This window comes from Chiloscyllium plagiosum, unplaced genomic scaffold, assembly GCF_037043375.1.
Source record: "Chiloscyllium plagiosum isolate Xiang-an unplaced genomic scaffold, Cpla_swu_hap1 HiC_scaffold_51, whole genome shotgun sequence".
Classification (NCBI taxonomy): domain Eukaryota; kingdom Metazoa; phylum Chordata; class Chondrichthyes; order Orectolobiformes; family Hemiscylliidae; genus Chiloscyllium; species Chiloscyllium plagiosum.
The window spans coordinates 1,085,438-1,109,952 of NW_028270189.1; the positions used below are offsets into that span (position 1 = coordinate 1,085,438).

General features: G+C 61.6%; 1 protein-coding gene across 1 annotated transcript in view; it reads left to right on the top strand.

Annotated features, from left to right (window-relative positions):
• LOC122547450 (sodium-coupled neutral amino acid transporter 3-like) overlaps nucleotides 1-24,515 on the top strand; it is a 34,659-nt gene that overhangs the window by 3,587 nt on the left and 6,557 nt on the right. Inside the window, exons 2-7 of the mRNA XM_087985230.1 lie at nucleotides 1,223-1,281; nucleotides 12,805-12,951; nucleotides 14,262-14,341; nucleotides 17,922-18,022; nucleotides 23,303-23,427; nucleotides 23,521-23,665. Of these exons, the coding sequence (XP_087841356.1) occupies nucleotides 1,223-1,281; nucleotides 12,805-12,951; nucleotides 14,262-14,341; nucleotides 17,922-18,022; nucleotides 23,303-23,427; nucleotides 23,521-23,665 (657 nt within the window). The remainder of the gene's footprint in view (nucleotides 1-1,222; nucleotides 1,282-12,804; nucleotides 12,952-14,261; nucleotides 14,342-17,921; nucleotides 18,023-23,302; nucleotides 23,428-23,520; nucleotides 23,666-24,515) is intronic.

Here is a 24,515-nt window from a genome sequence, read left to right on the forward strand (position 1 = left end):
CTGACCCTCCCACAGCACCCACTCCCTCAGCACTGACCCTCCCACAGCACCCGCACCCTCAGCACTGACCCTCCCACAGCCCCCACTCCCTCAGCACTGACCCTCCCACAGCCCCCACTCCCTCAGCGCTGACCCTCCCACAGCCCCCACTCCCTCAGCACTGACCCTCCCACAGCGCCCACCCCCTCAGCACTGACCCTCCCACAGCCCCCACTCCCTCAGCACTGACCCTCCCACAGCCCCCACTCCCTCAGCGCTGACCCTCCCACAGCCCCCACTCCCTCAGCACTGACCCTCCCACAGCGCCCACTCCCTCAGCACTGACCCTCCCACAGCACCCACTCCCTTAGCACTGACCCTCCCACATCCCCCGCTCCCTCAGCACTGACCCTCCCACAGCCCCCACTCCCTCAGCACTGACCCTCCCACAGCGCCCACCCCTTCAGCACTGACCCTCCCACAGCACCCACTCCCTTAGCACTGACCCTCCCACATCCCCCGCTCCCTCAGCACTGACCCTCCCTCAGCCCCCACTCCCTCAGCACTGACCCTCCCACAGCACCCGCTCCCTCAGCACTGACCCTCCCACAGCGCCCACTCCCTCAGCACTGACCCTCCCACAGCCCCCACTCCCTCAGCGCTGACCCTCCCACAGCACCCACTCCCTCAGCACTGACCCTCCCACATCACCCACTCCCTCAGCACTGACCCTCCCACAGCACCCACTCCCTCAGCACTGACCCTCCCACAGCCCCCACTCCCTCAGCACTGACCCTCCCTCAGCCCCCACTCCCTCAGCACTGACCCTCCCACAGCGCCCACTCCCTCAGCACTGACTCTCCCACAGCCCCCACTCCCTCAGCGCTGACCCTCCCACAGTGGATACACGGGGACACCACCCCCTCCAAGCTCCCCTCGGAGCCCCCCCCCCATCCCGATATGGCTCGTTCATTCAGCGTTGCCGAACCCTGGTGCTCCCTCCTTCACGGGGCACGTATCCCTCCCCCGCACGGTGAACGGCAGTGCTCCCAGAAGGCCGAAATCCGGGACAGGAGGGGGTGTGTGGTGGTCTACATAAAAGCTGGGTGTAGCCAGTGATACCCAGAAGGGTAGAGGGGGAGGAGGGGTTTGCTGCTGGTGGACATCTGACCAGTTCGGGTCAAACTGAAACGGAATGAGCGATGTGGAGACTGCTCTCACCCTCCTGTCTTTCCGGTCACAGGTTATCTGGGCTACACCAGCGGATTCTCTCTGACTTGCATGGTGTTTTTCCTCATTTCGGTGAGTCCCTGAACCGCGGTCACCAACCGCGGGCCTCGCGGCGCAAATACCGACAGGAGGTGGTCAACAGAGATGGTGCCTGCAGACACCCGCTCTCCCGATGGCATCTGCGGGCTGACCCTTCCTCCATCTCTCCCTTGCGACGTCCTGGGGGCAGCTTACTCTGAACGTGGGGACTACCCAGCGCTGGCCTGTCGCCCGACCTGGCTGCCCGTACTAGCGTCTTCCCAGAATTCCATGGGTCCCACTGTTCAGCTCCTCGTGGACGCCATCTTGATTTCGTCAAGTGCCGTCCGTGTGGGAGTGGGTGCTGTGGGACGGTCAGTGCTGAGGGAGCGGGGGCTGTGGGAGGGTCAGTGCTGAGGGAGCGGGCGCTGTGGGACGGTCAGTGCTGAGGGAGCGGGCGCTGTAGGAGGGTCAGCGCTGAGGGAGTGGGCGCTGTAGGAGGGTCAGTGCAGAGGGAGCCGGGGGGCTGTGGGAGGGTCAGTGCTGAGGGAGCGGGCACTGTGGGAGGGTCAGTGCTGAGGGAGTGGGTGCTGTGGGAGGGTCAGTGCTGAGGGACTGGGTGCTGTGGGAGGGTCAGTGCTGAGTGAGCGGGCGCTGTGGGAGGGTCAGTGCTGAGGGAGTGGGTGCTGTGGGAGGGTCAGTGCTGAGGGAGTGGGTGCTGTGGGAGGGTCAGTGCTGAGGGAGTGGGGGCTGTGGGAGGGTCAGTGCTGAGGGAGCGGGTGCTGAGGGAGGGTCAGTGCTGAGGGAGTGGGGGCTGTGGGAGGGTCAGTGCTGAGGGAGCGGGTGCTGAGGGAGGGTCAGTGCTGAGGGAGTGGGCGCTGTGGGAGGGTCAGTGCTGAGGGAGCGGGTGCTGAGGGAGGGTCAGTGCTGAGGGAGTGGGCGCTGTGGGAGGGTCAGTGCTGAGGGAGTGGGCGCTGTGGGAGGGTCAGTGCTGAGGGAGCGGGTGCTGTGGGAGGGTCAGCGCTGAGGGAGTGGATGCTGTGGGAGGGTCAGTGCTGAGGGAGCGGGGGCTGTGGGAGGGTCAGTGCTGAGGGAGCGGGCGCTGTGGGACGGTCAGTGCTGAGGGAGCGGGAGCTGTGGGAGGGTCAGTGCTGAGGGAGTGGGCGCTGTAGGAGGGTCAGCGCTGAGGGAGTGGGCGCTGTAGGAGGGTCAGTGCAGAGGGAGCCGGGGGGCTGTGGGAGGGTCAGTGCTGAGGGAGCGGGCACTGTGGGAGGGTCAGTGCTGAGGGAGTGGGTGCTGTGGGAGGGTCAGTGCTGAGGGACTGGGTGCTGTGGGAGGGTCAGTGCTGAGTGAGCGGGCGCTGTGGGAGGGTCAGTGCTGAGGGAGTGGGTGCTGTGGGAGGGTCAGTGCTGAGGGAGTGGGTGCTGTGGGAGGGTCAGTGCTGAGGGAGTGGGGGCTGTGGGAGGGTCAGTGCTGAGGGAGCGGGTGCTGAGGGAGGGTCAGTGCTGAGGGAGTGGGGGCTGTGGGAGGGTCAGTGCTGAGGGAGCGGGTGCTGAGGGAGGGTCAGTGCTGAGGGAGTGGGCGCTGTGGGAGGGTCAGTGCTGAGGGAGCGGGTGCTGAGGGAGGGTCAGTGCTGAGGGAGTGGGCGCTGTGGGAGGGTCAGTGCTGAGGGAGTGGGCGCTGTGGGAGGGTCAGTGCTGAGGGAGCGGGTGCTGTGGGAGGGTCAGCGCTGAGGGAGTGGATGCTGTGGGAGGGTCAGTGCTGAGGGAGTGGGTGCTGTGGGAGGGTCAGTGCTGAGGGAGCGGGTGCTGTGGGAGGGTCAGTGCTGAGGGAGCGGGTGCTGTGGGAGGGTCAGTGCTGAGGGAGTGGGGGCTGAGGGAGGGTCAGTGCTGAGGGAGTGGGCGCTGTAGGAGGGTCAGCGCTGAGGGATGGTCAGTGCTGAGGGAGTGGGTGCTGTAGGAGGGTCAGTGCTGAGGGAGTGGGCGCTGTAGGAGGGTCAGTGCTGAGGGAGTGGGTGCTGTGGGAGGGTCAGTGCTGAGGGAGTGGGCGCTGTGGGAGGGTCAGTGCTGAGGGAGTGGGGGCTGTGGGAGGGTCAGTGCTGAGGGAGTGGGGGCTGTGGGAGGGTCAGTGCTGAGGGAGCGGGTGCTGAGGGAGGGTCAGTGCTGAGGGAGTGGGGGCTGTGGGAGGGTCAGTGCTGAGGGAGCGGGTGCTGAGGGAGGGTCAGTGCTGAGGGAGTGGGCGCTGTGGGAGGGTCAGTGCTGAGGGAGCGGGTGCTGAGGGAGGGTCAGTGCTGAGGGAGTGGGGGCTGTGGGAGGGTCAGTGCTGAGGGAGTGGATGCTGTGGGAGGGTCAGTGCTGAGGGAGTGGGTGCTGTGGGAGGGTCAGTGCTGAGGGAGCGGGTGCTGTGGGAGGGTCAGTGCTGAGGGAGCGGGTGCTGTGGGAGGGTCAGTGCTGAGGGAGTGGGGGCTGAGGGAGGGTCAGTGCTGAGGGAGTGGGCGCTGTAGGAGGGTCAGCGCTGAGGGATGGTCAGTGCTGAGGGAGTGGGTGCTGTAGGAGGGTCAGTGCTGAGGGAGTGGGCGCTGTAGGAGGGTCAGTGCTGAGGGAGTGGGTGCTGTGGGAGGGTCAGTGCTGAGGGAGTGGGCGCTGTGGGAGGGTCAGTGCTGAGGGAGTGGGGGCTGTGGGAGGGTCAGTGCTGAGGGAGCGGGGGCTGTGGGATAGTCAGTGCTGAGGGAGCGGGTGCTGTGGGAGGGTCAGTGCTGAGGGAGTGGGTGCTGTGGGAGGGTCAGTGCTGTGGGAGGGTCAGTGCTGAGGGAGCGGGCGCTGTGGGAGGGTCAGTGCTGAGGGAGCGGGTGCTGTGGGAGGGTCAGTGCTGAGGGAGCGGGCACTGTGGGAGGGTCAGCGCTGAGGGAATGGGGGCTGTGGGAGGGTCAGTGCTGAGGGAGTGGGTGCTGTGGGAGGGTCAGCGCTGAGGGAGCGGGGGCTGTGGGAGGGTCAGTGCTGAGGGAGCGGGTGCTGAGGGAGGGTCAGTGCTGAGGGAGTGGGCGCTGTGGGAGGGTCAGTGCTGAGGGAGTGGGTGCTGTGGGAGGGTCAGTGCTGAGGGAGTGGGGGCTGAGGGAGGGTCAGTGCTGAGGGAGCGGGCGCTGTGGGAGGGTCAGTGCTGAGGGAGTGGGGGCTGAGGGAGGGTCAGTGCTGAGGGAGCGGGTGCTGAGGGAGGGTCAGTGCTGAGGGAGCGGGCGCTGTGGGAGGGTCAGTGCTGAGGGAGTGGGGGCTGAGGGAGGGTCAGTGCTGAGGGAGCGGGTGCTGAGGGAGGGTCAGTGCTGAGGGAGCGGGTGCTGAGGGAGGGTCAGTGCTGAGCGTGCGGGTCCTGAGGGAGGGTCAGTGCTGAGGGAGCGGGTGCTGAGGGAGGGTCAGTGCTGAGGGAGCGGGTGCTGTGGGAGGGTCAGTGCTGAGGGAGCGGGTGCTGTGGGAGGGTCAGTGCTGAGGGAGCGGGTGCTGTGGGAGGGTCAGTGCTGAGGGAGTGGGGGCTGTGGGAGGGTCAGTGCTGAGGGAGTGGGTGCTGTGGGAGGGTCAGTGCTGAGGGAGTGGGCGCTGTGGGAGGGTCAGTGCTGAGGGAGCGGGCGCTGTGGGAGGGTCAGCGCTGAGGGAGTGGGGGCTGTGGGAGGGTCAGTGCTGAGGGAGTGGGTGCTGTGGGAGGGTCAGCGCTGAGGGAGTAGGTGCTGGGGGAGGGTCAGTGCTGAGGGAGCGGGTGCTGTGGGAGGGTCAGTGCTGAGGGAGCGGGTGCTGTAGGAGGGTCAGCGCTGAGGAAGTGGGTGCTGTGGGAGGGTCAGTGCTGAGGGAGCGGGTGCTGTGGGAGGGTCAGTGCTGAGGGAGTGGGCGCTGTGGGAGGGTCAGTGCTGAGGGAGTGGGCGCTGTGGGAGGGTCAGTGCTGAGGGAGCGGGTGCTGTGGGAGGGTCAGTGCTGAGGGAGTGGGGGCTGTGGGAGGGTCAGTGCTGAGGGAGTGGGCGCTGTGGGAGGGTCAGTGCTGAGGGAGTGGGGGCTGTGGGAGGGTCAGTGCTGAGGGAGCGGGGGCTGTGGGATAGTCAGTGCTGAGGGAGCGGGTGCTGTGGGAGGGTCAGTGCTGAGGGAGTGGGTGCTGTGGGAGGGTCAGTGCTGTGGGAGGGTCAGTGCTGAGGGAGCGGGCGCTGTGGGAGGGTCAGTGCTGAGGGAGCGGGTGCTGTGGGAGGGTCAGTGCTGAGGGAGCGGGTGCTGTGGGAGGGTCAGTGCTGAGGGAGCGGGCACTGTGGGAGGGTCAGCGCTGAGGGAATGGGGGCTGTGGGAGGGTCAGCGCTGAGGGAGTGGGTGCTGTGGGAGGGTCAGCGCTGAGGGAGCGGGGGCTGTGGGAGGGTCAGTGCTGAGGGAGCGGGTGCTGAGGGAGGGTCAGTGCTGAGGGAGTGGGCGCTGTGGGAGGGTCAGTGCTGAGGGAGTGGGCGCTGTGGGAGGGTCAGTGCTGAGGGAGCGGGCGCTGTGGGAGGGTCAGCGCTGAGGGAGTGGGTGCTGTGGGAGGGTCAGTGCTGAGGGGGTGGCTGCTGTGGGAGGGTCAGCGCTGAGGGAGCAGGTGCTGGGGGAGGGTCAGTGCTGAGGGAGCGGGTGCTGTAGGAGGGTCAGCGCTGAGGGAGTGGGTGCTGTGGGAGGGTCAGTGCTGAGGGAGCGGGTGCTGAGGGAGGGTCAGTGCTGAGGGAGTGGGCGCTGTGGGAGGGTCAGTGCTGAGGGAGTGGGCGCTGTGGGAGGGTCAGTGCTGAGGGAGCGGGTGCTGTGGGAGGGTCAGTGCTGAGGGAGTGGGGGCTGTGGGAGGGTCAGTGCTGAGGGAGTGGGCGCTGTGGGAGGGTCAGTGCTGAGGGAGTGGGGGCTGTGGGAGGGTCAGTGCTGAGGGAGCGGGGGCTGTGGGATAGTCAGTGCTGAGGGAGCGGGTGCTGTGGGAGGGTCAGTGCTGAGGGAGTGGGTGCTGTGGGAGGGTCAGTGCTGTGGGAGGGTCAGCACTGAGGGAGCGGGCGCTGTGGGAGGGTCAGTGCTGAGGGAGTGGGCGCTGTGGGAGGGTCAGTGCTGAGGGAGTGGGTGCTGTGGGAGGGTCAGTGCTGAGGGAGGGTCAGTGCTGAGGGAGGGTCAGTGCTGTGGGAGGGTCAGTGCTGAGGGAGGGTCAGTGCTGAGGGAGCGGGTGCTGTGGGAGGGTCAGTGCTGAGGGAGGGTCAGTGCTGAGGGAGCGGGTGCTGTGGGAGGGTCAGTGCTGAGGGAGCGGGTGCTGTGGGAGGGTCAGTGCTGAGGGAGCGGGTGCTGTGGGAGGGTCAGCGCTGAGGGAGTGGGGGCTGTGGGAGGGTCAGTGCTGAGGGAGTGGGTGCTGTGGGAGGGTCAGTGCTGAGGGAGTGGGCGCTGTGGGAGGGTCAGTGCTGAGGGAGCGGGCGCTGTGGGAGGGTCAGCGGTGAGGGAGTGGGTGCTGTGGGAGGGTCAGTGCTGAGGGGGTGGCTGCTGTGGGAGGGTCAGCGCTGAGGGAGCAGGTGCTGGGGGAGGGTCAGTGCTGAGGGAGCGGGTGCTGAGGGAGGGTCAGTGCTGAGGGAGCGGGTGCTGAGGGAGGGTCAGTGCTGAGCGTGCGGGTGCTGAGGGAGGGTCAGTGCTGAGGGAGTGGGTGCTGTAGGAGGGTCAGTGCTGAGGGAGTGGGCGCTGTGGGAGGGTCAGCACTGAGGGAGCGGGCGCTGTGGGAGGGTCAGTGCTGAGGGAGCGGGTGCTGAGGGAGGGTCAGTGCTGAGGGAGCGGGTGCTGAGGGAGGGTCAGTGCTGAGGGAGTGGGTGCTGTAGGAGGGTCAGTGCTGAGGGAGTGGGCGCTGTGGGAGGGTCAGCACTGAGGGAGCGGGCGCTGTGGGAGGGTCAGTGCTGAGGGAGTGGGCGCTGTGGGAGGGTCAGTGCTGAGGGAGTGGGTGCTGTGGGAGGGTCAGTGCTGAGGGAGGGTCAGTGCTGAGGGAGGGTCAGTGCTGTGGGAGGGTCAGTGCTGAGGGAGGGTCAGTGCTGAGGGAGCGGGTGCTGTGGGAGGGTCAGTGCTGAGGGAGCGGGTGCTGTGGGAGGGTCAGTGCTGAGGGAGCGGGTGCTGTAGGAGGGTCAGCGCTGAGGGAGTGGGTGCTGTGGGAGGGTCAGTGCTGAGGGAGTGGGTGCTGTGGGAGGGTCAGTGCTGAGGGAGTGGGCGCTGTGGGAGGGTCAGTGCTGAGGGAGCGGGGGCTGTGGGAGGGTCAGTGCTGAGGGAGTGGGCGCTGTGGGAGGGTCAGTGCTGAGGGAGTGGGGGCTGTGGGAGGGTCAGTGCTGAGGGAGCGGGGGCTGTGGGATAGTCAGTGCTGAGGGAGCGGGTGCTGTGGGAGGGTCAGTGCTGAGGGAGTGGGTGCTGTGGGAGGGTCAGTGCTGAGGGAGTGGGTGCTGTGGGAGGGTCAGTGCTGAGGGAGCGGGCGCTGTGGGAGGGTCAGTGCTGAGGGAGCGGGTGCTGTGGGAGGGTCAGTGCTGAGGGAGCGGGCGCTGTGGGAGGGTCAGTGCTGAGGGAGCGGTGCTGTGGGAGGGTCAGTGCTGAGGGAGCGGGCACTGTGGGAGGGTCAGCGCTGAGGGAATGGGGGCTGTGGGAGGGTCAGTGCTGAGGGAGTGGGCGCTGTGGGAGGGTCAGTGCTGAGGGAGTGGGTGCTGTGGGAGGGTCAGCGCTGAGGGAGCGGGGGCTGTGGGAGGGTCAGTGCTGAGGGAGTGGGCGCTGTGGGAGGGTCAGCACTGAGGGAGCGGGTGCTGTGGGAGGCTCAGTGCTGAGGGAGTGGGCGCTGTGGGAGGGTCAGTGCTGAGGGAGTGGGTGCTGTGGGAGGGTCAGCGCTGAGGGAGCGGGGGCTGTGGGAGGGTCAGTGCTGAGGGAGCGGGTGCTGAGGGAGGGTCAGTGCTGAGGGAGTGGGCGCTGTGGGAGGGTCAGTGCTGAGGGAGCGGGTGCTGAGCGAGGGTCAGTGCTGAGGGAGCGGGCGCTGTGGGAGGGTCAGTGCTGAGGGAGTGGGGGCTGAGGGAGGGTCAGTGCTGAGGGAGCGGGTGCTGAGGGAGGGTCAGTGCTGAGCGTGCGGGTCGTGAGGGAGGGTCAGTGCTGAGGGAGCGGGTGCTGAGGGAGGGTCAGTGCTGAGGGAGCGGGTGCTGTGGGAGCGTCAGTGCTGTGGGAGGGTCAGTGCTGAGGGAGCGGGTGCTGTGGGAGGGTCAGTGCTGAGGGAGTGGGTGCTGTGGGAGGGTCAGTGCTGATGGAGTGGGGGCTGTGGGTGGGTCAGTGCTGAGGGAGTGGGGACTGTGGGAGGGTCAGTGCTGAGGGAGTGGGGACTGTGGGAGGGTCAGTGCTGAGGGAGTGGGGGCTGTGGGAGGGTCAGCACTGAGGGAGCGGGCGCTGTGGGAGGGTCAGTGCTGAGGGAGTGGGCGCTGTGGGAGGGTCAGTGCTGAGGGAGTGGGTGCTGTAGGAGGGTCAGTGCTGAGGGAGTGGGCGCTGTGGGAGGGTCAGCACTGAGGGAGCGGGCGCTGTGGGAGGGTCAGTGCTGAGGGAGTGGGCGCTGTGGGAGGGTCAGTGCTGAGGGAGCGGGCGCTGTGGGAGGGTCAGTGCTGAGGGAGTGGGTGCTGTGGGAGGGTCAGTGCTGAGGGAGCGGGTGCTGTGGGAGGGTCAGTGCTGAGGGAGTGGGCGCTGTGGGAGGGGCAGTGCTGAGGGAGTGGGTGCTGTGGGAGGGTCAGTGCTGAGGGAGGGTCAGTGCTGAGGGAGGGTCAGTGCTGTGGGAGGGTCAGTGCTGAGGGAGGGTCAGTGCTGAGGGAGCGGGTGCTGTGGGAGGGTCAGTGCTGAGGGAGGGTCAGTGCTGAGGGAGCGGGTGCTGTGGGAGGGTCAGTGCTGAGGGAGCGGGTGCTGTGGGAGGGTCAGTGCTGAGGGAGCGGGTGCTGTGGGAGGGTCAGTGCTGAGGGAGTGGGTGCTGTGGGAGGGTCAGTGCTGATGGAGTGGGGGCTGTGGGTGGGTCAGTGCTGAGGGAGTGGGGACTGTGGGAGGGTCAGTGCTGAGGGAGTGGGGACTGTGGGAGGGTCAGTGCTGAGGGAGTGGGGGCTGTGGGAGGGTCAGCACTGAGGGAGCGGGCGCTGTGGGAGGGTCAGTGCTGAGGGAGTGGGCGCTGTGGGAGGGTCAGTGCTGAGGGAGTGGGTGCTGTAGGAGGGTCAGTGCTGAGGGAGTGGGTGCTGTGGGAGGGTCAGTGCTATGGGTGGGTCAGTGCTGAGGGAGTGGGTGCTGTGGGAGGGTCAGTGCTGAGGGAGTGGGCGCTGTGGGAGGGTCAGTGCTGAGGGAGTGGGCGCTGTGGGAGGGTCAGTGCTGAGGGAGTGGGTGCTGTGGGAGGGTCAGTGCTGAGGGAGGGTCAGTGCTGAGGGAGGGTCAGTGCTGTGGGAGGGTCAGTGCTGAGGGAGGGTCAGTGCTGAGGGAGCGGGTGCTGTGGGAGGGTCAGTGCTGAGGGAGGGTCAGTGCTGAGGGAGCGGGTGCTGTGGGAGGGTCAGTGCTGAGGGAGCGGGTGCTGTGGGAGGGTCAGTGCTGAGGGAGCGGGTGCTGTGGGAGGGTCAGTGCTGAGGGAGTGGGGGCTGTGGGAGGGTCAGTGCTGAGGGAGTGGGTGCTGTGGGAGGGTCAGTGCTGAGGGAGTGGGCGCTGTGGGAGGGTCAGTGCTGAGGGAGCGGGCGCTGTGGGAGGGTCAGCGCTGAGGGAGTGGGTGCTGTGGGAGGGTCAGTGCTGAGGGAGCGGGTGCTGAGGGAGGGTCAGTGCTGAGGGAGCGGGTGCTGAGGGAGGGTCAGTGCTGAGCGTGCGGGTCCTGAGGGAGGGTCAGTGCTGAGGGAGCGGGTGCTGAGGGAGGGTCAGTGCTGAGGGAGCGGGTGCTGTGGGAGGGTCAGTGCTGTGGGAGGGTCAGTGCTGAGGGAGCGGGTGCTGTGGGAGGGTCAGTGCTGAGGGAGCGGGCGCTGTGGGAGGGTCAGTGCTGAGGGGGTGGCTGCTGAGGGAGGGTCAGTGCTGAGGGAGCGTGTGCTTTCGTATGGTCAACACTGAGTGACTGACAATATTCACAAGATAAATCTCCCTCTCTTTTATAAAAATGGTGGGGTTGCTGGTGTACATATTAAATGTGATAGCTCAGTGGTTAGCACTACTGCCTCACGGTGCCAAAGACCCAGGTTCGACCCCACCCTTGGGCAACTCACTGTGTGGCGTTTGCATCTTCTCCCCAGATGTCTGTGTGGGTGTCCTGCGGGTACTCCGGTCTCCTCCCACTATGCATGGAGCTTTGGGTGGATTGGCCGTGCTGAATTGTCCCATCGTGTCAGAGGGAGATAGGTCTGGGTGGGTTTCCCTTTGGAGGGTCGGTCTGCACTTATTGGGCCAAATGGCCTGTTGTCGGGAATCTAATCTACTCCTGCTGGCTGCAGAGTGTGAGAGAGTGTCTGTGTGTGTATAGAAAGAGTGTGAGCATGTGAGCGTGTGTAGAGTATCAGTGTGTGTGACTGTGTGTGAGTGTATGTGACAGTATCTGTGTATATGAGTATGTGTGTGTATGTGTATATGTGTGTGTATATGTGTGTGTGTATGTGAACGTATGTGAGAGTATCTGTGTATATGAGTGTGTGTGAGTATCTGTGTATGTGAGAGTGTGTGTGTATGTGTGTATGTATGTGTATATGTGTGTGTGTGTATGTGTATGTGTATGTGTGTGTGTGTGTGTATGTATGTGTGTGTGTATGTGTATGTATGTGTGTGTGTATGTGTGTGTATGTGTGTGTGAGAGTGTGGGTGTGGGTGTGTCGGTGAGTGTTGGTGTGTGTGTTGGTGTTGGTAGGTGTGGGTGTGTGTGTGGGTATGTGAGAGTGTGTGTGTGTGTTGGTGTGGGGTGTGTGTGTGAGTGTGAGTGAGAGGGTGTGTGTGTGTGTGTGGGTATGAGAGAGTGTGTGTGTGAGTGTGGGTGTGGGTTGTGTGTGGGAGTGTGTGTGTGTGTGTGTGTATATGTGTGTGTATATGTGTGTGGGTGTGGGTTGTGTGGGAGAGAGTGTGGGTGTGGGTTGTGTGTGTGTTGGTGTGGGTTGTGTGTGAGAGGGTGTGTGTGTTGGTGTGGGTGTGAGAGGGTGTGTGAGATTGTGTGTGTGTGTGTGGGGGGAGTGTGTGTGGGGTGTGTGTGTGTGTGTGGGGTGTGTGTGGGAGGGTGTGTGTGTGTGAGAGAGGGTGTGTGTGTGTGTGTGGGGTGTGTGTGGGAGGGTGTGTGTGTGTGAGAGAGGGTGTGTGTGTGTGTGTGTGTGTGTGTGGAGGTTGTGTGTGTGTGTGTGAGAGGGTGTGTGTGTGAGTGTGTGTGTTGGTGGGGGTTGTGTGTGTGTGTGTGTGAGAGGGTGTGTGTGTGTGAGTGTGTGTGTTGGTGGGGGTTGTGTGTGTGTGTGAGAGAGGGTGTGTGTGTGTGTGTGTGTGTGTGTTGGTGTGGGTTGTGTGTGTGTGTGGGTATGTGAGAGTGTGTGTTGGTGTGGGTTGTGTGTGGGTTGTGTGTGTGTGTGTGTGTGTTGGTGTGGGTTGTGTGTGTGTGTGTGTGAGAGGGTGTGTGTGTGTGTGTGTGTTGGTGTGGGTTGTGTGTGTGTGTGTGAGAGGGTGTGTGTGTGTGTGTGTTGGTGTGGGTTGTGTGTGTGTGTGTGTGTGAGAGGGTGTGTGTGTGTGTGTGTTGGTGGGGGTTGTGTGTGTGTGTGTGTGTGTGGGTGTGTGTGTGTGTGTGTGGGTGTGTGTGTGTGTGTGGGGGGGTGTGTGTGTGTGGTGTGTGTTGGTGGGGGGTGTGTGTGTGTGGGTGTGTGTGTGTGTGTGTGTGTGGGTGTGTGGTGTGTGGTGTGTGGGGGTGTGTGTGTGTGGTGTGTGTTGGTGGGGGTTGTGTGTGTGTGTTGGTGGGGGTTGTGTGTGTGTGTGTGTGTGGTGTGTGTTGGTGGGGGTTGTGTGTGTGTGTGGTGTGTGTTGGTGGGGGTTGTGTGTGTGTGTGTGTGTGTGTTGTGGGTTGTGTGTGAGAGGATGTGTGTGTTGGTGTGGGTGTGAGAGGGTGTGTGTGTGTGGGTATGTGAGAGTGTGTGGGGGGGTGTGTGTGGGGTGTGTGTGTGTGTGGGAGGGTGTATGTGTGTGAGAGGGTGTGTGTGAGTGTGTGTGTGGGAGGGTGTGTGTGTTTGTGTGTGTGAGAGGGTGTGTGTGTGTGAGTGTGTGTGTTGGTGGGGGTTGTGTGTGTGTGTGTGTGTGAGAGGGTGTGTGTGTGGGAGTGTGTGTGTTGGTGTGGGTTGTGTGTGAGAGGGTGTGTGTGTGTGTGTGTGTGTTGGTGTGGGTTGTGTGTGAGAGGGTGTGTGTGTTGGTGTGAGAGGGTGTATGTGGGAGTGTGTGGGTGTGAGTGTGTGTCTCACCTTTGTTTTGGGGATTTAGGAGGGGAATGCTCTGAACCCTCAATCTCAGGGAACCCGGGACAATTGGTTCCGTGGCCTTTTGCGATGCCTCCTGTGTCCGAATAGTGCGAGGGGAACCGAACACTCTCTTCCTTTGTGTTTCCCTGCAGCTGATCTACAAGAAATTTCAGATCCCGTGTCCGCTGCCCTTCCACGGGAACACTTCCCAGCACATCAGCTCGATGCTAGCCCCTGGGCCCGTCAACCACACCCTCGGTGACCAGTGCACAGCAAAACTGTTCACCATCAATCCACAGGTACGGCGCTGTGTCTAACCCCCGGACTCTCCCTGTCCCTGTCCCTGTCCTGGGAGGGTTCGATGGGGGACAGTGTACAGGGAGCTTTACTCTGTATCTAACCCCTTGCTGTCCCTGTCCTAGGAGGGTTCGATGGAGACAGTGTAGAGGAAGCTTTACTCTGTATCTAACCCCCGGACTCTCCCTGTCCCTGTCCTGGGAGTGTTTGATGGGGGGGACAGTGTAGAGGAAGCTTTACTCTGTATCTAACCCCGTGCTGCCCCTGTCCCTGGGAGTGTTTGATGGGGGACAGTGTAGAGGGATCTTTACTCTGTATCTAACCCCGTGCTGTCCCTATCCTGGGAGTGTTTGATGGGGGACAGTGTAGAGGGAGCTTTACTCTGTCTGTAACCCCGGGCTGTCCCTATCCTGGGAGGGTTCGATGGGGACAGTGTAGAGGGAGCTTTACTCTGTATCTAACCCTGTGCTGTCCCTGTCCCTGGGAGTGTTTGATGGGGGACAGTGTAGAGGGAGCTTTACTCTGTATCTAACCCCGTGCTGTCCCTGTCCTGGGAGTGTTTGATGGGGGACAGTGTAGAGAGAGCTTTACTCTGTATCTAACCCCGTGCTGTCCCTGGGAGTGTTTGATGGGGGACAGTGTAGAGGGATCTTTACTCTGTATCTAACCCCGTGCTGTCCCTGTCCCTGGGAGTATTTGATGGGGGACAGTGTAGAGGAAGCTTTACTCTGTATCTAACCCCGTGCTGTCCCTGGGAGTGTTTGATGGGGGACAGTGTAGAGAGAGCTTTACTCTGTATCTAACCCCGTGCTGTCCCTGTCCCTGGGAGTGTTTGATGGGGGACAGTGTAGAGGGAGCTTTACTCTGTATCTAACCCCGTGCTGTCCCTGTCCCTGGGAGTGTTCGATTGGTGACAGTGTAGAGGGAGCTTTACTCTGTATCTAAACCCGTGCTGTCCCTGTCCCTGGGAGTGTTTGATGATGGGACAGTGTAGAGGGAGCTTTACTCTGTATCTAACCCCATGCTGTCCCTGGGAGTGTTTGATGGGGGGACAGTGTAGAGGGAGCTTTACCCTGTATCTAACCCCTGTCCCTGGGAGTGTTTGATGGGGGGACAGTGTAGAGGGAGCTTTACCCTGTATCTAACCCCCTGTCCCTGGGAGTGTTTGATGGGGGACAGTGTAGAGGGAGCTTTACCCTGTATCTAACCCCCTGTCCCTGGGAGTGTTTGATGGGGGACAGTGTAGTGGGAGCTTTACTTTGTAGGACAATGTTCTGCAGTGTTTAATGGTGAGCTATACTGCATTTGACAGACGGCCTACACCATCCCCATTCTGGCCTTCGCTTTCGTGTGTCACCCAGAGGTTCTGCCGATCTACACAGAGCTCAGAAGGTAAGACTGACCATCACCAAGTTACCCTCCCCCTCCTCCAGCCCCTACACCCCCTCCCTATCTCTGCCCCCTCCTCCAGCCCCTACACCCCCTCCCTATCTCCGTCCCCTCCTCCAGCCCCTACACCCCCTCCCTATCTCTGTCCCCTCCTCCAGCCTCCTACACCCCCTCCCTATCCCCATCCCCTCCTCCAGCCCCTACACCCCCTCCCTATCTCTGTCCCCTCCTCCAGCCCCTACACCCCCTCCCTATCCCCGTCCCCTCCTCCAGCCCCTACACCCCCTCCCTATCTCTGTCCCCTCCTCCAGCCCCTACACCCCCTCCCTATCCCCATCCCCTCCTCCAGCCTCCTACACCCCCTCCCTATCTCTGTCCCCTCCTCCAGCCCCTACACCCCCTCCCTATCCCCGTCCCCTCCTCCAGCCCCTACACCCCCTCCCTATCCCCGTCCCCTCCTCCAGCCTCCTACACCCCCTCCCTATCTCTGTCCCCTCCTCCAGCCCCCTACACCCCCTCCCTATCCCCGTCCCCTCCTCCAGCCCCCTACACCCCCTCCCTATCTCCGTCCCCTCCTCCAGCCCCTAAACCCCCTCCCTATCCCTGTCCCCTCGGAGATCTCTGCGCTCCTCCGGTCCCTCGAGCTTCTCATCATCCTTGGCGCTGGACGTGACCCCCTGATGTCTGACTCTACCTCGCGCCAGGCGTTCCCGGAGGTCGCTATACAAATGCAGTGCGCCAAACTGTGAAGCAGTCCCTGTTGTCCATCCCTGCCCTCTCCCACATCGTCAGGCATCGCCTCAGGCGCGGTTCCACCCTCGGGCGTCTGTGTCAGTGTCTGTGCGGAGTTCACACATTCTGTCCGAGTCTGCGTGGATTTCCTGTGGGTGCTCTGTATCCCTACCGTCATGCCCAGGGACGTGCAGGTTAGGGGGGACTGGCCATAGAGCCACAGAAATGGACAGCACGGACACAGACCCTTCGGCCCAACCCGTCCATGCCGACCCAGATATCCCAACCCAATCTAGTCCCACCTGCCAGCACCCGGCCCATGTCCCTCCAAACCCTTCCTATTCATATACCCATCCAAATGCCTCTTAAATGTTGCAATTGTACCAGCCTCCACCACATCCTCTGGCAGCTCATTCCATTTACGTACCACCTTCTGGGGGAAAAAGTTGCCCCTTAGGGCTCTTTTATGTCTTTCCCCTCTCACCCTAAACCTATGCCCCTCTAGTTCTGGACTCCCCAACCCCAGGGAAAAGACTTTGTCTATTTATCCTATCCATGCCCCTCATGATTTTATAAACCTCTATAAGGTCACCCCTCAGCCTCCGACGCTCCGGGGAAAACAGCCCCATCCTCTTCAGCCTCTCCCCGTAGCTCAGATCCTCCAACCCTGGCAACATCCTTGTAAATCTTTTCTGAACCCTTTCAAGTTTCACAACATCTTTCCGATAGGAAGGAGACCAGAATTACACGCAATATTCCAACAGTGGCCTAACCAATGTCCTGTACAGCCGCAACGTGACCTCCCAACTCCTGTACTCAATACTCTGACCAATAAAGGAAAGCATACCAAACGCTGCCTTCACTATCAGTGTTGCCCCGTGGTGCCCAGGGACGTGCGGGTTAGGGGGGACTGGCCGTGCTGTGTTCCCTGTAGTGCCCAGGGACGTGCGGGTTAGGGGGGACTGGCCGCGCTGTGTTCCCTGTCGTGCCCAGGGACGTGTGGGTTAGGGGGGACTGGATGTGCTGTGTTCCCTGTAGTGCCCAGGGACGTGTGGGTTAGGGGGGACTGGGCGCGCTGTGTTCCCCTGTAGTGCCAGGGATGTGTGGGTTACGGGGGGCTGGGCGCGCTGTGTTCCCCTGTAGTGACCAGGGACGTGTGGGTTAGGGGGGACTGGCCGCGCTGTGTTCCCTGTAGTGCCCAGGGACGTGTGGGTTAGGGGTGACTGGCCACGCTGTGTTCCCTGTAGTGCCCAGGGGGGCATGGCCGCGCTGTGTCCCCCGTAGTGCCCAGGGACGTGTGGGTTAGGGGGGACTGGCCGTGCTGTGTTCCCTGTAGTGCCCAGGGACGTGCGGGTTAGGGGGGACTGGCCGTGCTGTGTTCCCTGTAGTGCCCAGGGACGTGTGGGTTAGGGGGGACTGGCTGCGCTGTGTTCCCCTGTCGGGCCCAGGGACGTGTGGGTAAGGGGGGACTGGCCGTGCTGTGTTCCCTGTAGTGCCCAGGGACGTGTGGGTTAGGGGAGACTGTCGTGCTGTGTTCCCCCGTAGTGCCCAGGGGGGACTGGTCGTGCTGTGTTCCCTGTAGTGCCCAGGGACGTGTGGGTTAGGGGGGACTGGCCGCGCTGTGTTCCCCCGTAGTGCCCAGGGACGTGTGGGTAAGGGGGGACTGGCCGCGCTGTGTTCCCCCGTAGTGCCCAGGGACGTGTGGGTTAGGGGGGACTGGCCGTGCTGTGTTCCCCCGTAGTGCCCAGGGACGTGTGGGTTAGGGGGGACTGGCCGTGCTGTGTTCCCCTGTAGTGCCCAGGGACGTGTGGGTTAGGGGGGACTGGCCGTGCTGTGTTCCCCCGTAGTGCCCAGGGACGTGTGGGTTAGGGGGGACTGGCCGTGCTGTGTTCCCCTGTAGTGCCCAGGGACGTGCGGGTTAGGGGGGACTGGCCGTGCTGTGTTCCCCTGTAGTGCCCAGGGACGTGTGGGTTAGGGGGGACTGGCCGCGCTGTGTTCCCTGTAGTGCCCAGGGACGTGCGGGTTAGGGGGGACTGGCCGTGCTGTGTTCCCTGTAGTGCCCAGGGACGTGTGGGTTGTGGGAGACTGGCCATGCTGTGTTCCCTGTAGTGCCCAGGGACGTGCGGGTTAGGGGGGACTGGCCGCGCTGTGTTCCCTGTAGTGCCCAGGGACGTGCGGGTTAGGGGGGACTGGCCGTGCTGTGTTCCCTGTAGTGCCCAGGGACGTGTGGGTTAGGGGGGCATGGCCGTGCTGTGTTCCCTGTAGTGCCCAGGGACGTGTGGGTTATGGGGGACTGGCTGCGCTGTGTTCCCCTGTAGGGCCCAGGGACGTGTGGGTTAGGGGAGACTGGCCGTGCTGTGTTCCCTGTAGTGCCCAGGGACGTGTGGGTTAGGGGGGACTGGCCGCGCTGTGTTCCCCTGTAGTGCCCAGGGACGTGTGGGTTAGGGGGGACTGGCCGTGCTGTGTTCCCCTGTAGTGCCCAGGGACGTGCGGGTTAGGGGGGACTGGCCGCGCTGTGTTCCCCTGTAGTGCCCAGGGACGTGCGGGTTAGGGGGGACTGGCCGCGCTGTGTTCCCCTGTAGTGCCCAGGGACGTGCGGGTTAGGGGGGACTGGCCGCGCTGTGTTCCCCTGTAGTGCCCAGGGACGTGCGGGTTAGGGGGGACTGGCCGCGCTGTGTTCCCTGTAGTGCCCAGGGACGTGCGGGTTAGGGGGGACTGGCCGCGCTGTGTTCCCCTGTAGTGCCCAGGGACGTGCGGGTTAGGGGGGACTGGCCGTGCTGACTTGCCCCGTAGTGACGGAGGGGGGGGTTGCCCGAATATTAACTGACCTGACTGTGCTTTTGTCGTTCAGCCCCACGAAGGAGAGGATGCAGAGGGTTGCGAATGTCTCTATACTCGCCATGTTCGTAATGTACCTGCTCACCGCCCTGTTCGGATACCTGACCTTTTACGGTGAATGTCTTTCGACTCTCTTTCCAAACTAAACCTGATGAACGTTGATAGCTGAAGTGGAACATTAAGGTAGTACGAACTAGCCGCAGGACCCTTGCGTGTTTATCAGTGGGGCCATGTGGGTCGGACATTCCTCACATTCCATCCCCCCCCCCCGGTTCCTGTGCGGGGCGGGAATCTATCTATCGCAGCCTCGAATATACATACAAAGGCTCTCTGACGTCCAAAGACAGGGCTCAACGGTTAGCACTGAAGGTTCGATTCCACCCTCGGGCAACACATTCTCTCCCCGTGTCTGCGTGGGTTACCTCCGGTTTCCTCCCACAGTCCAAACATGTGCAGGTTAGGGTGGGATTGGCCGTGCTAAATTGTCCCCGTAGTGCCCAGGGATGTGCAGGTTAGGGTGGATTGGCCGTGCTAAATTGTCCCCGTAGTGCCCAGGGATGTGCAGGTTAGGGTGGGATTGGCCGTGCTAAATTGTCCCCATAGTGCCCAGGGATGTGCAGGTTAGGGTGGATTGGCTGTGCTAAATTGTCCCCATAGTGCCCAGGGATGTGCAGGTTAGGGTGGATTGGCCGTGCTAAATTGTCCCTGTAGTGCCCAGGGATGTGCAGGTTAGGGTGGATTGGCCGTGCTAAATTGTCCTCATAGTGCCCAGGGATGTGCAGGTTAGGGTGGATTGGCCGTGCTAAATTGTCCCGTAGTGCCCAGGGATGTGCAGGTTAGGGTGGATTGGCCGTGCTAAATTGTCCCCGTAGTGCCCAGGGATGTGCAGGTTAGGGTGGATTGGCCGTGCTAAATTGTCCCGTAGTGCCCAGGGATGTGCAGGTTAGGGTGGGATTGGCCGTGCTAAATTGTCCCGTAGTGCCCAGGGATGTGCAGGTTAGGGTGGATTGGCCGTGCTAAATTGTCCCCGTAGTGCCCAGGGATGTGCAGGTTAGGGTGGGATTGGCTGTGCTAAATTGTCCCCGTAGTGCCCAGGGATGTGCAGGTTAGGGTGGGATTGGCCGTGCTAAATTGTCCCGTAGTGCCCAGGGATGTGCAGGTTAGGGTGGATTGGCCGTGCTAAATTGTCCCCGTAGTGCCCAGGGATGTGCAGGTTAGGGTGGGATTGGCTGTGCTAAATTGTCCCCGTAGTGCCCAGGGATGTGCAGGTTAGGGTGGGATTGGCTGTGCTAAATTGTCCCGTAGTGCCCAGGGATGTGCAGGTTAGGGTGGATTGGCCGTGCTAAATTGTCCCCGTAGTGCCCAGGGATGTGCAGGTTAGGGTGGGATTGGCTGTGCTAAATTGTCCCCGTAGTGCCCAGGGATGTACAGGTTAGGGTGGATTGGCCATGCTAAATTGTCCCGTAGTGCCCAGGGATTTGCGGGTTAGGGTGGATCGGCCGTGCTAAACTGTCCCTGCAGTGCCCAGGGATGTGCAGGTTAGGGTGGATTGGCCGCGCTAAATTGTCCCCGTAGTGCCCAGGGATGTGCAGGTTAGGGTGGATTGGCCGTGCTAAATTGTCCCGTAGTGCCCAGGGATGTGCAGGTTAGGGTGAATTGGCCGCACTAAATTGTCCCCGTAGTGCCCAGGGATGTGCAGGTTAGGGTGGATTGGCCATGCTAAATTGTCCCGTAGTGTCCAGGGATGTGCAGGTTAGGGTGGGTTGGCCGTGCTAAATTGTCCCCGTAGTGCCCAGGGATGTGCAGGTTAGGGTGGATTGGCCATGCTAAATTGTCCCGTAGTGCCCAGGGATGTGCAGGTTAGGGTGGGTTGGCCGTGCTAAATTGTCCCGTAGTGTCCAGGGATGTGCAGGTTAGGGTGGGTTGGCCGTGCTAAATTGTTCCCGTAGTGTCCAGGGATGTGCAGGTTAGGGTGGGTTGGCCGTGCTAAATTGTCCTGTAGTGCCCAGGGATGTGCAGGTTAGGGTGGATTGGCCGTGCTAAATTGTCCCGTAGTGCCCAGGGATGTGCAGGTTAGGGTGAATTGGCCGTGCTAAATTGTCCCCGTAGTGCCCAGGGATGTGCAGTTTAGGGTGGATTGGCCGTGCTAAATTGTCCCCGTAGTGCCCAGGGATGTGCAGGTTAGGGTGGATTGGCCGTGCTAAATTATCCCGCAGTGCCCAGGGATGTACAGGTTAGGGTGGATTGGCCATGCTAAATTGTCCCGTAGTGCCCTGGGATTTGCGGGTTAGGGTGGATCGGCCGTGCTAAATTGTCCCCGTAGTGCCCAGGGATGTGCAGGTTAGGGTGGATTGGCCGTGCTAAATTATCCCGTAGTGCCCAGGGATGTGCAGGTTAGGGTGAATTGGCCGCACTAAATTGTCCCCGTAGTGCCCAGGGATGTGCAGGTTAGGGTGGATTGGCCGTGCTAAATTGTCCCCGTAGTGCCCAGGGATGTGCAGGTTAGGGTGGATTGGCCGTGCTAAATTGTCCCCGTAGTGTCCAGGGATGTGCAGGTTAGGGTGGGTTGGCCGTGCTAAATTGTACCGTAGTGTCCAGGGATGTGCAGGTTAGGGTGGATTGTCCGTGCTAAATTGTCCCGTAGTGTCCAGGGATGTGCAGGTTAGGGTGGGTTGGCCGTGCTAAATTGTCCCCGTAGTGCCCAGGGATGTGCAGTTTAGGGTGGACTGGCCGTGCTAAATTGTCCCATAGTGCCCAGGGATGTGCAGGTTAGGGTGGATTAGCCGTGCTAAATTGTCCCCGTAGTGCCCAGGGATGTGCAGGTTAGGGTGGATTGGCCGTGCTAAATTGTCCCCGTAGTGCCCAGGGATGTGCAGGTTAGGGTGGATTGGCCGTGCTAAATTGTCCCCGTAGTGCCCAGGGATGTGCAGGTTAGGGTGGATTGGCCGTGCTAAATTGTCCCGTAGTGCCCAGGGATGTGCAGGTTAGGGTGGATTAGCCGTGCTAAATTGTCCCCGTAGTGCCCAGGGATGTGCAGGTTAGGGTGGGTTGGCCGTGCTAAATTGTCCCGTAGTGCCCAGGGATGTGCAGGTTAGGGTGGATTGGCCGTGCTAAATTGTCCCCGTAGTGCCCAGGGATGTGCAGGTTCGGGTGGGTTGGACGTGCTAAATTGTCCCGTAGTGCCCAGGGATGTGCAGGTTAGGGTGGATTGGCCATGCTAAATTGTCCCGTAGTGCCCAGGGATGTGCAGGTTAGGGTGGATTGGCCGTGCTAAATTGTCCCATAGTGCCCAGGGATGAGGAGGTTAGGGTGGGATTGGCCGTGCTAAATTGTCCCCGTAGTGCCCAGGGATGTGCAGGTTAGGGTGGATTGGCCATGCTAAATTGTCCCTGTAATGCCCTGGGACGTGCAGGTTAGGGTGGATTGACTGTGGGAAATGTGGGTTTTTTGGGGAATGGGTCTGGGGTGGATGCTCCTCAGATGGTCACTGTAGATTGGTTGGGTCAAATTGTCTCTTGCACACCAAAGGGAGTCTATAGTTCCCAGGAATGAATGAAGGACTCTCTTGGTTGAGGTGTGAGTTTGAGAGGGTGATGAGGTTTGGAGGGGGAAGGATGGGTTTGGGGGAGCGATGGAGGGTGGCAAGATGGGTTTGGGAGGGTGATGGGGGGTGTGGGGGTAGAATGATGGGTTTGGGAGTGTGTGGGGGGGCTGAATGATGGATTTGGGAGGGTGTGGGGGGCTGAATGATGGATTTGGGAGAGTGAAGGGGGTGTGGGGGGCTGAATGATGGATTTGGGAGGGTGAAGGGGGGTATGGGGGGCTGAATGATGGATTTGGGAGGGTGTGGGGGGCTGAATGATGGATTTGGGAGGGTGAAGGGGGGTGTGGGGACTGAATGATGGATTTGGGAGGGTGATGGGGGGTGTGGGGGGCTGAATGATGGATTTGGGAGGGTGAAGGGGGGTGTGGGGGGCTGAATGATGGATTTGGGAGGGTGATGGGGGGTGTGGGGGGCTGAATGATGGGTTTGGGAGGGTGATGGGGGGCTGAATGATGGATTTGGGAGGGTGATTGGGGGTGTGGGGGGCTGAATGATGGATTTGGGAGGGTGATGGGGGCTGAATGATGGGTTTGGGAGGGTGATGGGGTGTGTGGGGGGCCGAATGATGGATTTGGGAGGGTGATGGGGGGTGTGGGGGGCTGAATGATGGGTTTGGGAGGGTGAAGGGGGGTGTGGGGGGCTGAATGATGGATTTGAGAGGGTGATGGGGGTGTGGGGGGCTGAATGATGGATTTGGGAGGGTGATGGGGGGTGTGGGGGGCTGAATGATGGATTTGGGAGGGTGATGGGGGTGTGTGGGGGGCTGAATGATGGATTTGAGAGGGTGATGGGGGGCTGAATGATGGATTTGGGAGGGTGATGGGGGTGTGGGGGGCTGAATGATGGATTTGGGAGGGTGATGGGGGGCTGAATGATGGAATTGCGAGGGTGATGGGGGTGTGGGGGGCTGAATGATGGATTTGGGAGGGTGATGGGGGTGTGGGGGGCTAATGATGGATTTGGGAGGGTGATGGGGGGCTGAATGATGGATTTGGGAGGGTGATTGGGGTGTGTGGGGGGCTGAATGATGGATTTGGGAGGGTGATGGGGGTGTGTGGGGGGCTGAATGATGGGTTTGGGAGGGTGATGGGGGTGTGTGGGGGGCTGAATGATGGATTTGGGAGGGTGATGGGGGTGTGTGGGGGGCTGAATGATGGATTTGGGAGGGTGATGGGGGTGTGGGGGGCTGAATGGTGGGTTTGGGAGGGTGATAGGGGGTGTGGGGGGCTGAATGATGGGTTTGGGAAGGTGATGGGGGTGTCTGGGGGGCTGAATGATGGGTTTGGGAGGGTGATGGGGGGTTGTATGATGGATTTGGGAGGCTGATAGGGGGTGTGGGGGGCTGAATGATGGATTTGGGAGGGTGATGGGATTGTGTGGGGGGCTGAATGATGGATTTGGGAGGGTGATGGGGGTGTGTGGGGGGCTGAATGATGGGTTTGGGAGGGTGATGGGGGGTGTGGGGGGCTGAATGATGGATTTGGGAGGGTGATGGGGGTGTGTGGGGGACTGAATGATGGATTTGGGAGGGTGATAGGGGGTGTGGGGGGCTGAATGATGGGTTTGGGAAGGTGATGGGGGTGTCTGGGGGGCTGAATGATGGGTTTGGGAAGGTGATGGGGGTGTGTGGGGGGCTGAATGATGGATTTGGGAGGATGTGGGGGGCTGAATGGTGGATTTGGGAGGGTTGGGGGGCTGAATGGTGGGTTTGGGAGCACTGAGGGGACATCCTGGGGCAGTCTGCTCTTCGAAGAGCTTGACCAGATCTTTCTGCTCGCTCGCCACTGCAGGGGACGTGGAGACAGAGCTTCTGCACACGTTTGTCAAGGTGGACCCCCTGGACACCCTCATCCTGTGCGTACGCCTGGCCGTGCTGGTGGCCGTGACCTTGACTGTCCCCGTCGTCCTATTCCCGGTGAGTATGGCCTCCTCGGGTTTCTCACCCTTCGACCCCCCCCCCTCCCCCCCCCCCTTGGCCCATCTCACGTCTCCCTCCCCCTCCCTGCAGATCCGGCGTGCCCTTCAGCAGCTGCTGTTCCCCAGGAAGGCCTTCCATTGGGTCCGGCACACTGGCATAGCCGTTGTGCTCCTCATCTGTGTCAACCTACTGGTCATCTTCGTCCCCAATATCCGAGACATCTTCGGTGTTATTGGTAAGTGGTACGCCAGCACTCGGGCTGGGCTGACTGGAGCCAAGCACTGAGATGCTGACATTCGGGGCTCGGAAATGGGAGCGGGTAGGCCACTCAGCCCCTCAAAGCTGCTGCACCACTCAGTAGGATCGTGACTGACTGTCTGACTCAGTCCTGTCTTCCTGACATTACCATCACTGAATCTCACCCCCCCCCCCCAACTATCAACATCCTGGGGGTTACCGTCCCCAACAAGAGAGAATCTAACCATCGCCCCCTTGACGTTCAATGGCGTTACCATCACTGAATCGCCCCCAACTATCAACATCCTGGGGGTTACCGTCTCCAACAAGAGAGAAGCTAACCATTGCCCCCTTGATGTTCAATGGCGTCACCATCACTGAATCCCTCTCCCCCACCATCAACATCCTGGGGGTTACCGTCTCCAACAAGAGAGAATCTAACCATCGCCCCCTTTACGTTCAATGGCGTTACCATCACTGAATCCCCCTCCCCCACTATCAACATCCTGGGGGTTACCGTCCCCAACAAGAGAGAATCTAACCATCGCCCCCTTGACGTTCAATGGCGTTACCATCACTGAATCGCCCCCAACTATCAACATCCTGGGGGTTACCGTCTCCAACAAGAGAGAATCTAACCATCGCCCCCTTTACGTTCAATGGCGTTACCATCACTGAATCCCCCTCCCCCACTATCAACATCCTGGGGGTTACCGTCCCCAACAAGAGAGAATCTAACCATCGCCCCCTTTACGTTCAATGGCGTCGCCATCACTGAATCCCCCTCCCCCACTATCAACATCCTGGCATTAATCAGAAATATAACCAGACCCAGCCATTTCAATAGT